The sequence below is a fragment of the Sphaeramia orbicularis genome, chromosome 7, assembly GCF_902148855.1.
Source record: "Sphaeramia orbicularis chromosome 7, fSphaOr1.1, whole genome shotgun sequence".
NCBI classification, from domain to species: Eukaryota; Metazoa; Chordata; class Actinopteri; order Kurtiformes; family Apogonidae; genus Sphaeramia; species Sphaeramia orbicularis.
This window is the reverse complement of record NC_043963.1, coordinates 38,967,743-38,982,178: the sequence shown is the minus strand read 5'-3', so window position 1 is coordinate 38,982,178 and position 14,436 is coordinate 38,967,743. Positions and strand designations below refer to the sequence as shown.

Genomic DNA, 14,436 nt, shown 5'->3' with positions numbered 1-14,436 from the left:
AATTTACCTGATCAACCACAGTTGACAACTTCCTTCCCCTGACGTCACTTATGACACGTATTCAAGATGGCGGCCGCGGATATGGTAAGTGGAAAAGCCAACTCTTTCTTCAAACTATACATCTTCAACTGTCTGCCCGAATAACGTTTGACACAGTGCTGTAATTGTAGTGGACGTCGTCCTTAGTTAATAAAGAATTAACATTAACCAGACACTTATTTACAGGGATTGTAAGAACGGGGGTGCCGCTGTTTGAATGTTGACGATCTTGCTAAGTTAGCCTCCTAGCTATTAGTAGCTAGCGTGATTGTCACTGGTGTGTGACTGACAAAACTGGGTTGTTTCATTTGCCCGAAGTGCTAGTCTGTGCTAACAGACCACGAATGTCCATATACGCTCCTGTTTGACTGTCATTTCTCACACAGCCAGGAGAAATCATCTTGCTGAACTTTGAGCTTGTGGCTGTTAGCTGTTAGCAGCTCTGTCAGCGTTAGTTTGAGGATGTTGTCTGTACAGTTCACAGATTACCCGGTTGTCAGTAACAGATCAACTAGTGATAGTAAGAAAGGAAACGCAAAAGACTTTGATTACTCTTTAAAGGTGTTCGTGTTTGCAAGGACATGTAAACGAATAAAAAGAAAAGCGAAACACTTGCTAACTTACTGGTAGTTCTTTATTGACACCTCCGTAGTTTAAGTATGTACCCATTTTTTCATTACCATTTTCCAACATTAACAAACATAAACATAGCTGATCATGTGTGGTAATAATGAACAAAACATCGTATTTTGACCTTTTTTGTTTACTTCGCCAAAACGCGAAAGTAAAAAGTACATCTCCATATGTAACGGGTTGTCACTGTTTACCGGCATACATCACTGACATCTTTATAAACTGAATGTATCTGCAGTTTTGTCACAAACATAATTTCCGCAAAACTGTCTCCAACTGCATTATGACTGAGACAACAGCAATTTCTGTTCATCTACGGAAGAACAGTGTCTTGTAGTGGCTGCTACCAGTTGTGTAATGGAACCATTTTGCCTCTGTCTTTATATTTGTGGTTATTATCTTGTCAGGAAGTCTAGATGCAGCAAGTTTCACAGAAAAGCATATCTTTTTCCCCACATACCCTCTAGCAAGTGCAGACTTTGCTCTCAGATGAACTGTTTTCAGTGTGTCTCTGACTTAAAACTGTTGTTACTAAATTACTCAAGCATTGCTCATAGGAAGGAATGTCTCCCATTTCAGGTTTGATGTCTCTTGTTGGTCCTTGTCAATGGTGCCTTCCTCAACGCTGTACTCAAATTTTATCATCAGCAAGCAGATCATATTTTTAAAGGACCATTATATGGCATTTCTCACATAATGTGAATGTTTATTGGCTTTAAGGGATCTAACTCTATTATGGTATAAATATCATGCTATACATTGACATTGAATATATATCCCATAGGAGAAACTTGAATTATATTTGACCCCTACTTGGCAAGTATCTGAAATTTGGTTGTTGGTTTAACACACATAACGTCAGGCATTCCAAAACTGCCAAACTTTCAGTAAAGCCTGATCTGTAACATTATTTTAAATATAACAGCAAAAAAAGCACTTTTTCTGATGCGTCATGAACTGTTAAACAATGTAAAAACCACCAAAACATGGTGAAATTGAATTATTAACTTGTAGTTTCTCAAAACTCAAATGGCATTTTAAGAAGGAATTTGAATTTTTATAAAGATTCTGTTCATTACAATCTATATATGCATCATGAGGTAAAATGTTTGACCTTGTTTGCAGGAGACGTGGTGGGCCTTGCTGCTGTTGACCATGTTGCCTGTGGTTCGGCCCTTTTATGTTCCCGGAGTTGCACCCCGGGACTTTCGTGAGGGTGAGACTGTAGACATAAAGGTATGACTAAAATTTAATCAGCACTCACATTGGTGAATAAACATCGTGGTAAGGAATGTTCAGGGTTTCACCTTATGCATTAAAAATGTACACTGTTAGTTTGATGAATTCTAGAAATGATTCAACATTGTATGTTAAAACCAAATGGGAAAGAGAGCTGGGTGAGAAAATCCCAGAGGAGATCTGGTACGATATGTGGGAAACACACCAATCAACATCACAGTCACCTAAATGGAGAGAATTTAATTGGAAAAATCTAATTCATTATTTCATCATACCTAAAATTAAAAGTAAACAAATGAATACTCAACAGTCATGTTGGAGACTTTGTAATCACAGGGATTCCGATCACACACACATGTTTTGGAAATGCTCAAATATCCAACCCTTCTGGGGGAAGGTTCACTCAGCTCTCTGTGAGGTGTTGGGATATGCAATCTCAAATTCTTGTCTTTTTCTGTACCTTGGACATTTGGAAGAATCAGTACATAAAGAAGACAGATATCTTGTCAAGATCCTTCTGGTGGCCGGAAAGAAGGCCGTAACAAAGAACTGGCTTAAGACTGATACTCTGTCTTATAAACAATGGATTTCAATCATAGATGATATACTTGTCATGGAACATCTTACATATAAACTGAAGTTAAAAGAAAATCTCTTTGTGAAAAACTGGGGAAAGTGGCTGACATTCAGAGACAAATATATCTATTAAGGGACCTTAATATTCTGACACCATCACAGGGTGTTCTTTTCATCAGTTTTTTTTTTTTTTTTTTCTCTCCTACTCCTCAACCTGAGGAGACTGTTTTGTACTGTTAAAAACTGAAAAATAAAAATTGTTTAAAAAATAAAAAAAAAAGTACACTGTTGCGATTTATACCTTCCTTTTGCTTATGAATGAGACCTAGGCTTTTAGTTATGAGTTATCATGGAACTGCTGGAAAAGAATGTCCATACAGTAGTATTTACTTATGCTTTGCAAATTTTGAGTCTTAAAATAAGTCCTGTGGAAAAATCACTAATAAACTTCGACATGAGTTGGCACAGTTAGAAATTGCAAAGCTGAAACACAGTCTCTGATATCATGTAGGCCACTTTTTTGAAAGTGTACTTTTACTTGCCATAATGTTTGTGACCTAATGAGACAAACAACTCATTTACTTTTCAGGCAGTGAAGCTGACCAGTTCCCGGACCCAGCTCCCGTATGAATACTATTCCTTGCCTTTCTGTAAGCCAGATACCATTTTCTACAAGGGAGAAAACCTTGGTAAGTCTCTTCCAATTCACTGTTACATGGAATGTAGTCCAGGAAGTCCTGGGGCCCTGTTTCATGAAGCAGACCCAATGAAATCTTGAGCCTAATCCAGAAGTTTGTGTTGATAAAGCAAGAGACAGGGAAAGTTTATGGCTCCTTTGTAGGTGATCAGATTTAGTTAAGGGAGCACCTCCATGAAAATAGCCCCCTTAACTGGGGCTAACAGGTGGTGCGTCACCATGGCATCAGGCAGCCACAAAAGCATTTCCTCCATGTTAATTAAATAAAGCTCAAATATGTGCAGGCGTTTGCAGGCTATATGCATATGTACTGATCATATTTGTATCATCTTTGTAAATAATTTCATTTAAACAGTGATTCGAATTATGTTCACTAATACTTACAGTGAACGTGAACCTTCCTGAAAACATGGCAGCTGTCTTAATGTGCACGTTGTTCATAAAGAATCTATGATATGTAATATGTGAATGTCAGGGCAGAGATCACAGTCCAAATTACAAGGCATCATATCTGTGAACCTGGTAATATGTTGGATAATGTGATATGAATGTGATAAGGAATGTGAGAGTCCTGTGTCACTTCTAATTGTAATGGATGTGTTTGGATAATGGACACATCTGTGTATTAACAGCAGTGGAGGATGCACGGAAACTCAGTTTAAGAAACCTGCCAGCAAGCAGCCTATCTTCGCAGTTAGTTGCCCCAGTAACTCTGTTAGAGTCACACTGTAGTGGCTTTGTGAAACTAATCTCTTTAGTTCAGGGTTAACCCATCACTTGTTATTAAACCCACTTTCTCAAACAGAGCCATTAGTGTTAAACATGTCTATGACTGATTTGTAGATATTTTTTCTTTGTAACTCTAAATATATAGCATCATTTGTTGTCATCATGTCAAAGGCTTTTTTTTCTTAGCATCTTTTGCTGTTGTTTTATAGGGGAGGTGTTACGTGGGGACCGTATTGTGAATACCCTGTATAATGTGGAGATGACCAAGAACAAGAAGTGTGAGATGGTGTGCAACAAAAAAAAGCTCAGCGTTGCAGAAAGCAAACTGTTTGCTGAGCGGATTCAGGAGGAGTATTATGTTCACCTGTAAGCACTACTTCTTCAACTGGGGCTGATTTTGACCTTTTCCCTTGTTGAATACAAAAACAGCATGTTGTTGTAGCTCTACTGTATAATATCTTGGTATGACCTTGGTGTAAATACTGTATCCTTGGGTGCATATACAGGCTCTTATTGCACACTGTACATTAAAAAAAAAAAAAAAAGTTAAATGTGCAACCCAGAAATAACAAACACTTCATGTGTCTCAGTATTGCAGACAACCTACCCGTTGCCACCAGGTTAGAGTATTATCCCCCTAACAGAGAGACAGGAGGAGAAGAGGACCAGAAGAAAGACATCCAGTTTGAACATGGTTACAGACTGGGCTTTGTCGACAACAACAAGGTAGCCATTATAATCACTCTCCGCCTTCTGAATACATTCTTCGGATGTTCAGCAAAGTGGACAGGATTAATGTGATGTCTGCATGTATATTTGTGTGGACTGACCGTTGTCCTGCTCTGTCCGTTTTCTCCCTCACAGTTTTACTTGCACAACCACCTGTCCTTCATCCTGTACTACCACAGGGAGAAACTAGAGCAGGAAGACATCCACGACTACAGGGTGGTGCGATTTGAGGTTGTTCCCCAAAGTGTGAAAATAGAGGGTAGGTGTCAATGCAGCTGGATTTTGGGTGTTTCCAGGATGGGAAAAAAAATTCAGTTAGATGGAGGACAAACACATACTGTAGTGGTTTACTGTTTTTTCACTAGCCAATGCAAATTATGTAGAAAGCAGGGTGGCTGTTGGCTGATTTAATGCCTACTGTGTTGGACTTTTGCATCTGATAAAATAAAGTAAGGTCTTTTCTGTGCTCTGTCTGCAGTACACTTAAGTGAAATAAAAACATATTGATAAATAAATGACAAAAATCACCTTTATGAACAAAAGTCATCAATGGTAAAATAAATTTTTGGTGCACTTAATAGCATTTATCAGCCAACAACAGCATTTCCTTGTTTCTGAGAGACAGGGTTGTCATGGGAAAAACTATCAGCATGGAATTTTAAAATTTTCCATGCCTGGAAAAGTTATGGAGTTAAGTTTTTAGTGATTTGAATTACTTTATTATATTTCAGTCCTAAAACCGTCAGGAAGAAAAGTTTATACTTATTTATGTTCATTCTTGTCAGATCTGAAGCCTGTTGAAGAGGATAAGATGTGTACATTGCCTGAGGCCAGCGGCTCAGCCCCTCAGGAGATTGACCCGAGCAAAGAGAATGAAGTACTCTTCACCTACTCCGTCAGCTGGAAGGTTAGTGGTTCTCTCTGATTTGACCCATAGTGTGATCTGTAATCACAGGCGTCCTAAGCCCTGAAAACATTGCATTATTGCTTTCAAAACTGTTTAAGCAAGAATCAGTTAAAGGTTTGATTGAGTTTTGCTTTCTCCCTGTAAACCTCTCATTCACTGTTCATTCACTATGGACATCAACCCATGAATCCTCTTTAATTAATAATTATAATAATATCCAAGCTGATGTAAAATTATTCCTTCACAACAAAATCAAAGGATTAAATGGAATTTTCTCAGACATTTTCCTCCGTTTTTTTAGTCAGACATAAAATAATAGTAAAAGGAGAACTGTTGAGCCCTTCTTTTTCCTCTGCAGGAGAGCGAGGTGAAGTGGGCGTCTCGATGGGACACATACTTGACCATGAGTGATGTCCAGATCCACTGGTTCTCCATCGTCAACTCGGTGGTGGTGGTCTTCTTCCTGTCTGGTATGACCAACCCTCGTAACAATTGTCATCTATTACGTACAGTACAGTGCTGACATTTTCGTCTTTACTGATGATGGACATCCTTTTTTGTTTTCTGCATTGTCCTCTCAGGTATTCTGAGTATGATTATTATAAGGACATTGAGGAAGGACATCGCAAACTACAACAGAGAGGATGACATAGTAAGAAAGGCTTTGATTCAAGTGTTGGAGGAAGAATTTTCATTGTCTTTTGGAAATGGTACTGATTAAATACCCCTGTAAACAGGAGGACACTATGGAAGAATCCGGATGGAAGAATGTCCATGGTGACGTCTTCAGACCACCCCAGTATCCCATGATCCTCAGTTCTCTGCTGGGCTCAGGGATTCAGCTCTTCTGCATGGTCCTCATTGTCATCTGTGAGTTCGTTTTCTTTAACAACAACACTTCACATATTTAGATAATGGAAATTTAAAATTATTAGTTTGCTTGTGTGTGTATAATCTATAATGTCTAATATATTTAAGTGACCACCAGTTCTGTCTCTGTCCGTTACAGTTGTTGCCATGTTGGGCATGTTGTCTCCATCCAGTAGAGGGGCTTTGATGACTACTGCTTGCTTCCTCTTTATGTTCATGGGGTAAGAACTATGTCCATGTCTCTCATCCTCTTTTCATACTAAAACGTGCAGTTATCAAAAAGAGGTCATTTTTCATTTTCCTTTAATGTTAATGTTAATGTTGCTTGTGTGTTTCTCTGCTAGTGTATTTGGAGGATACTTTGCCGGCAGACTTTACCGCACACTGAAAGGCCATCGGTGGAAGAAAGGAGCATTTTGTGTGAGTCGGTCGTAAAAAAAAAATCCATTTTATTAGTGACAAATTTTCCCGTAATATCTTATTTTTCAGTCCAGTTTCCCTTCATCAGAGTACTCTTGTTATAAGCAAGAATAAATGAAACCTATCCCTTTAAGATAGTGGCTGAATAGATCATCCGAGGGTGCCTCCATGTAGCTGGTTCTATTTGCATTTTTGAGCAGCACAATTTAGACTAGAAAAAACGAGAAGGTGGTGTGTCAGTAAGTCAAATGTCCATAAGTGCAATGGAAACACATTTAGTAAATAATTATAAGTCTCTGCAGTAGGTGTAGACCAATAAAAAGATGTTCAGTCAATATTCCTCAATTAAATTACAAGAAACAATCAGCTTTTGCCAATGAAATGCTGAGAGCTACAGAAAATAATGTCAAGACAAAACCTGTGTAAGAATTTGAAGCTTCATTATATGATCCAGACCAGTGGGTTTGGTTCAGGAGACAAAAGGGAAATCCTGCATCAGGTTTTTGGACAAAATATCTTCCACATCTGTCAGCTGCTCATGAAATATGTCAGGGTAAAGTTTTAAACCACGATGAACTGAAGTCTTAATATTAGGGGAACATGCCTGCATTCACATTTTCTTCCTGCCAGGTTTTTGAAAATTCAGTTACACTCTGTTGTGCATTTGGGAGGAAACCCAACCAACAGAAAGGCTTCTCTTGTGTCTTTTGTTTCCACTGTAGACAGCAACGTTGTATCCTGCAGTGGTTTTTGGAATCTGTTTTATCCTCAACTGCTTCATCTGGGGAGAGCACTCCTCTGGAGCAGTGAGTATCATCACTTCAATATGTATATCACAAAAATGTAAACAACTCTAACATTTCCTGTAGCCTCACAGCATAATTGCCTGTCATACACTATGTGGAAAATGTGTTGGGACACGTTGAATTGAGGAGTTTCTTTTATAACAGGGGTCTGGGATACAAAACAACAATGACAAATGTCATAATATAGTTTTATATTGGGATAAATATCATTGCTTTGGTTAGTTTGGTTTAAATTGTTTTTTTGTTTGTTTGTGTTTTTTTATCCATGACTATAATTTTAAAAGTTCTACCTCTAAATTTTTTAAATATTTTATCACACTGATTGTAAATAATAATTTTCTACTACAGCTAACCATCTACTTTCTTCACATCTCCCATTAAACTTTCGGGAAATAATGATGTTTATAAACTATATGGACCAAAATATTGGGACACATCATGGCTACAGCTGTAAGATGTCCTATTCATGTTGATTTGAGATATAAACATCAATATGAATAATCAATATGATATTTATCACAATATAAAACTATATTGTGGCATTTGTCATTATTGTTTTGTATCCCAGACCCCTGTTAGAAAAGAAACACCTGAATTCAACGTGTCCCAATACTTTTGTCTATGTAGTGTATGAGTTAGGCAATTATGCCATGAGGCAGAGATTTCAGACAATCTACACTATGACTTACTAATTTAATGTTATGAATAGAAATCTGATAGAAATGTCTTTTGAAAATGCATTCATGGGTCATTATTTCTGGAATTCCTGTCTCCCTTCGTCACCACAACAGGTTCCCTTCACAACCATGCTGGCCCTGCTCTGTATGTGGTTTGGAATCTCCATGCCCCTGGTCTACCTGGGCTACTACTTTGGCTTCCGTAAGCAGCCTTATGATAACCCGGTCCGCACCAACCAGATCCCTCGGCAGGTCCCAGAGCAGCGCTGGTACATGAACAAGTTTGTAGGGTGAGTGCTGAGTCTGTCTTCAGTCAGTAAAGGAGATTGAATCCACATGTCTGTCCTGCACCTACATGATTCATAACCGTTTTTTTTTTCCCTCTCAAATAGAATCCTGATGGCTGGGATCTTGCCTTTTGGCGCCATGTTCATTGAGCTCTTCTTCATTTTCAGTGTGAGTTCAGCTTTACGTTCTCTAGACTTGTGTAAAGTATTTCAAGTCACATCACACGTTTTATTGTTTAACAAAAATGTTGTAATATTTCTGGAGAGTTGGAGAAGAGATGAAAAGTAAGGCTTATTTTTCTCATTCCGGTGTGTGTAACCATCTACAGGCCATCTGGGAGAATCAGTTCTACTACCTCTTTGGCTTCCTGTTTCTGGTCTTCATCATCTTGGTGGTCTCCTGCTCTCAGATCAGCATCGTCATGGTTTATTTCCAGCTCTGTGCAGAGGTAAGTGAAAGCACCAACTGGTTTTTGAAAACCAGCAAATCATTTGAGGGTTCCCACGGTCATGAAAAACCAGGAAGTTTTAAAATGTTGTTTTCCAAGAAGTTAAATAAAAGCTTTGGCCAAGCCATGGAATTAAGTTTTAAACAAATACAGTGTTGTATGCTTGAACAGTTCTAACACAGGGTGCTTGCGCAGGTCTTGAAAGTCTTAAGAAGTGTGGAATTTTGAGACGCTGTTTTCCAGATCTTGAAAAGTCTGGAATTTTATGTGAAAAGCTTAGTAAAGTATGCAAAACCTTTCTCTCATAGTTGAATTTTAGAGTATGCTCAAAGGCACATAAATGTGTAAGATAAGAAATATATGAGGAAAGTATATAAAAAACTTGATATGATTCGGCTAACTGGTCAAATGATAAACCTATCATCAAGCTCTGCAGAAGCCTGATAATGACCGTCAGGTGTGCTGGAAGAGGGAAACATCTAAAACATGCAGGATAGTAGCTCTCAAGGACCAGGACTGGACACCCCTGATGCAGAGCATAAATGAGCCCTTACTGTTCCTGGTCCTGGACCTGAACCTGAACCTGAACCTGAACCCTGTCTGCACCTACAACTGTTGTGATTCCTGCTTTCCTCCTCGCCAACAGGACTACCGATGGTGGTGGAGAACCTTTCTGGTTTCAGGTGGCTCGGCATTCTATGTACTTATTTATGCCGTCTTCTACTTTGTTAACAAGGTAAAAAAAAAAAAAAGGTTGTTGTAGTATTTCTGATGTTCACAACAGAAAAAGTACTCAGTAGCAAAGTCTTTGAATAGCCGCCATGTTAATCCTGAATGTGCTTTTCCTCTCTGCAGCTGGACATTGTGGAGTTCATCCCTTCACTATTGTACTTCGGCTACACAGCCTTGATGGTCTTGTCGTTCTGGCTGCTTACAGGCACGATTGGCTTTTATGCAGCCTATATGTTTATCAGGAAAATCTATGCTGCAGTCAAGATTGAGTGAGTCGTCACTGTCGCCACTGCTGGGGTTCTTTTTTTGTGTGTCATTTTGTTTTTGTTGTCAGTCACATTTTTTTTTTTTTTTCTAACATGTTTTTTTTTTAATTCATGTCCAAACCAGCACTGACTTTTGAGTAGTGGGAATAAGAACGGTGCGTTTTTACGGTGCAACAGCCCCACCCACTGGCTTCAAGGGGAAGAACAGCTGTGTGGCAGCGCTACATGGCTCTGCTGTTTCTATGAGCCCCCCTCCCCCCTCCTCTTCCTCCTCCTCACAGGACAGAGAAAGAGAAAACCTCCTTATTGGACAGTAATAGTCTTCTGCTGTTTTGTCGTACACACATCACAGTGGGCCAAAGCTTGTCAGACGAAGGGTTCTGCACTTTTTTTTTTTTTTATTTTTGTGTTGACTCAAGCAAACCTAACTTATACAGAGTTTTTTTTGTTATCACAAAAACTGCATCAAACTTAATTTCTTTAAATAACTTCCTGGGAAGAGATTTCCTCTCTGTTCTCTTTCCATTATCTTTTTTTTTCCAGATGTCGTTTTTTTTTTCCTCTTTTGTCTGATTTCAGAGACTTTACAGATCCGAGGAGGATTGGGTTGTCTAACTGTGGTTATGGTGTTAAGCTTGTTGTCTTGAACTGATGTGGGTGGAAATAATGCTGGGAAGTTTTACATTGTAACACAAGAAAGGATAAATTAAATGTACTATTATTTTTTACTACAGTTTCCATGTCCTGGTGTGACCATGTTAACCACAACTGTAATCAAAATATTAGTTTCTCCTTCCAAAACAGTGGTCTCTTATTAATGTCAAAATATTGGTCCATTTGCTCTAAATGATACAGAACAGCACTGAATGGGACTGTGCTAAAATATGTGAACCCATTGCCCCGAAGTAATGGACTGTTGGATGAAGCCACTGGAGTTGGACAGAAGAAAAAGCTCTGTACAGTCGCAACACATACGAGGAGGACTATCTTCTATCTGAAAAGTAGAAGCTCTTTTGTCTGATGTGTGTTTGAAGCTTTTCCGGTCGTCACTTGCAAAAATGTCTAAGTTTTTTCCTCATTCTTTTCCAGTCTTGAACTATGCCGTCAGTGTAGCCTTAGCAGTGCCGGGTGCCTGCTGAACTATGCAGTTATGGAAGGAAGTGCAACATTTGCGAAGGTTAAATCCAAGGACCATTTAGCTGAGGATCGATGCCTCCTTATTTGTTTTGAGTCTAATGTATGATACATTCTGTGTACATGATGAAAATAATTTCTGAGAGCCAGCGAGACCTCCTGTGTGCGTTCCAGCCCAATAGCAGTAGGATGCAGAGACCTCCAGTGTTGTTAATAGATCTGTGCAGTAACGTGAGGCTGTTTCCGTGAAGACTGACACCGGTATTCTTACATTACAGCTCGTTTTCTGCTTTTAAGATGACATTTTTGTGGTTGCTGAACTGTAGTTGCTCTTTCCTCAGGTTCAGAGCAAAGTCTAAACTGTTTTTCTTAATGCGTTTGTGGAGCTGAGGAACTTTCCACCGACAACCACTTTAGTTTACTGTAGCAGATTAATGATGTCTGCGTCCACCTACATTAAAAAGACACACAACATATGTCTGAGTCTGCCCCCCCGTCAGTAAATGTGATTACAGCATCTGTCCACAGGCTCCTTCTAAACAATGTCAGTTGTTTTCTTCCTGCATCAGAGGTTACTGTCAAACCGGTTTTGGTGCAGGATGTATTTATGTGTGTAACTTGATCAGTTTTTAGTGGTAGGCGTTTTTGCACAGGAGTTTTTTTTGTTTGTTTGTTTTTTGGTTTTTTTTGTCGGTGTGGTGCTGTACAGAGGAGGGACAGGTGCCTAAGACCAACCCTGATTCTCCAGGGATAAAACAGTTATGGTGATGGTGAATGAATGTCTCATCCTTTCATTTTTGAGTCAACCTCAGACTTGGATCCTAAGAGGGCAAAATGAGCCAAAATCTTACTTTTTTTTTTTTTTTTTTTTTTTTTTTTTTTTACTTTTTGGCCATGTAAGACTGCTCAGAAAATCCCAGAGGTTTAAAAAAGAAAAATTTCATAAATGTCTGGATTATTACTCTAAATTCCCGTGTCCTTCCCCATCCAAAGCTCTTCTTGTACACAGACCACCGTTTGTCCTCTGTTTTCTGTCAGAATTGCTGACACTCGGCTGCTGTCTCATGTAAAGACAGAAGGACACTCTTCTCCTGCTGCTGAGGTGCACATGCCAGGGGAGATTTTTTACAGATAGACTTTTAAGTGGCCCGAGTCATGCGTGCATATGTATGATCGAGGGGTTTACAATGTAAATAAAAGAAAAACTGCTTTGTATTGTTGCGTTTTCGCTGTTTGTGGCGCTCTCTGTAATGACCCTGTCATCGTTTTAGCCAAAAGCATGATGCTCATGATGACTTTCAAAAAAAAAAAAAAAAAAACTCGTTTCTGTTACTTTTAATCTTTGGTTTCTTTTACAGAATGTTCAATTATAAAATGTACAATGACAAAACAATAAAGTGATGACAAGTTGAATATGAACATGAGCTTCAACTGTCATTTCCAAAATCCAGGTCATCCTCTTCATTTCATTTTGTCAGATCAGAGGAGCAGCTGCTGTGTGTGGTTCTCCTCATTAACGTATAGAACAGAGGTGTCAGTCATATTCAGTCAGGTTCCGCATTCATCCCCAAGTGGGCCGGACCAGTAAAATAACTTAATAGCCTATAAATAATGACAACTCTAAATTTTTCTCTTTTAGTGCAATAAGAAAGATTAAGTTATGAAGAGATTTACATTTACAAACTATCACAAACAAACTGAAATTTTGTTGGAAAAGAAGCACAATTTTAACAATATTGTGCCTGACCTTATCATTTATACATGTGCATTACACACAATGTTACACAAATGTGTAGTAATAGGCATAATATTTGTTAAAATTGCACTTAACTTTCTTTACATTTCAGGTAGTTCATATTAGTTCATGTTATTCACATTTTATTGTTATAAGATAGCAACCCCCACACACACACACACACACACACATTAAACCAATAAGAAATTTTGGAGTTGTATTATTTATAAATTATTATGCTATTATTAAGATCATATTGTTCTGTTTGTGGAACCTGAACTAAAACAACTTCAACACCCATGTTTGTTGATAGTGTAATTTTTGAACTTTCCAGATTCATCCATTCATCCATTCATCTTTTCATGGGTTGTTCCACGGTGGTGGAATGATCTACCAAGCACTACGAGAACAGGGGCAACCCTGCCTGTCTTCAAGAAGCTCCTGAAGACCCAGCTCTTCAGAGAGCACCTCCTGTCCTAGCACTTTCAAACATTCCATTTTAAATGTATTATTATGGTTATTCTGTGGTTTTACTTGGTATTTTTGTTTCACTGTTTTAAATTGTACAGCTGTTTTTATGTCTTCTTAATCTATTCTTGTATTTTTAGTCTATAATTTTGCTTTTTAATCATCTGTACGACACTGTTTTTAATTGTACAGCTGCTTTATGTCTTTATTATTTTATTTTATTTTTCATTTATTTATTTAAATTTTGGATTTCCCCTGTAAGTTGCTTTGGAGAAAAAAAAGAGTCTGCCGAATGCATAAATGTAAATGTAATCCTGTGGGCCTGATTGGACCCTTTGGAGGGCCACTTTTGGCCCACGAGCCGCATGTTTGACACTGCTGGTATGGAAGATCCTTCATTCCCACTGCCATCAGAGACTACAACACCTTAGTCTAATTATCCAGTCTTTTTTTTTTTTTTTTTTGAGCTGATTCACCCATAAAGACCCACATGCAATGCTGACCAAAAGCATCTACTGATCTAAATGTTTTATAACTTTTTTACACTAATCCTATCAATACATGTAAATAATTGGTGTAAAATGCAGTTTGCCTTTTCATGGTCATCAGATATGACCCATTCAGAGGCTCCATAGTGAACATGGAAACACCGTCATCTTCTACAACATTGATTCACCAGTAAAACCCATGTGTTTTAACATATGACAGTAGTTGCAGACACTTGTTTTTATGTTCAACTAATGATATATTTGTTGAAATAGTAATTTCTTCCTAATTTTTGTCTGATTTGATCTGATAACTTTTGGATTTACCCTGAGCTTTTCTGAATATCAACATGATCAGTAAATTAAATATGGGAAGACACCTGAAAAACTGAAAAATGCAAAATTCAGAGGACTATAATAATAATAAATAGCAATAAATCACCCGGGAAAGACAAAAAAAAAAAAATCATTTAGAAGTTGTGACTAAAATAGTTGTGGGTCTGTAAGGGTTTAGGAAGTGAATTTCCCCCTCGGGATCAATAAAGTTCATGTGTATCT

At 38.2% G+C, this 14,436-nt stretch overlaps 1 protein-coding gene across 1 annotated transcript; it reads left to right on the top strand.

Moving 5' to 3' along the window:
• Positions 1-60: 60 nt before the first annotated feature.
• Positions 61-12,609, top strand: tm9sf4 (transmembrane 9 superfamily protein member 4). Its single transcript, XM_030139250.1, has 18 exons — positions 61-84; positions 1,798-1,908; positions 3,077-3,176; positions 4,123-4,279; positions 4,504-4,639; positions 4,778-4,901; positions 5,428-5,549; positions 5,908-6,019; positions 6,131-6,201; positions 6,287-6,419; positions 6,559-6,640; positions 6,764-6,839; positions 7,562-7,645; positions 8,437-8,612; positions 8,715-8,778; positions 8,939-9,058; positions 9,705-9,794; positions 9,914-12,609. Exons 1-18 carry the CDS (start codon positions 67-69, stop codon positions 10,061-10,063), a joined length of 1,926 nt encoding a protein of 641 aa, XP_029995110.1. The 5' UTR covers positions 61-66; the 3' UTR covers positions 10,064-12,609.
• The last annotated feature ends 1,827 nt before the right edge of the window (positions 12,610-14,436 follow it).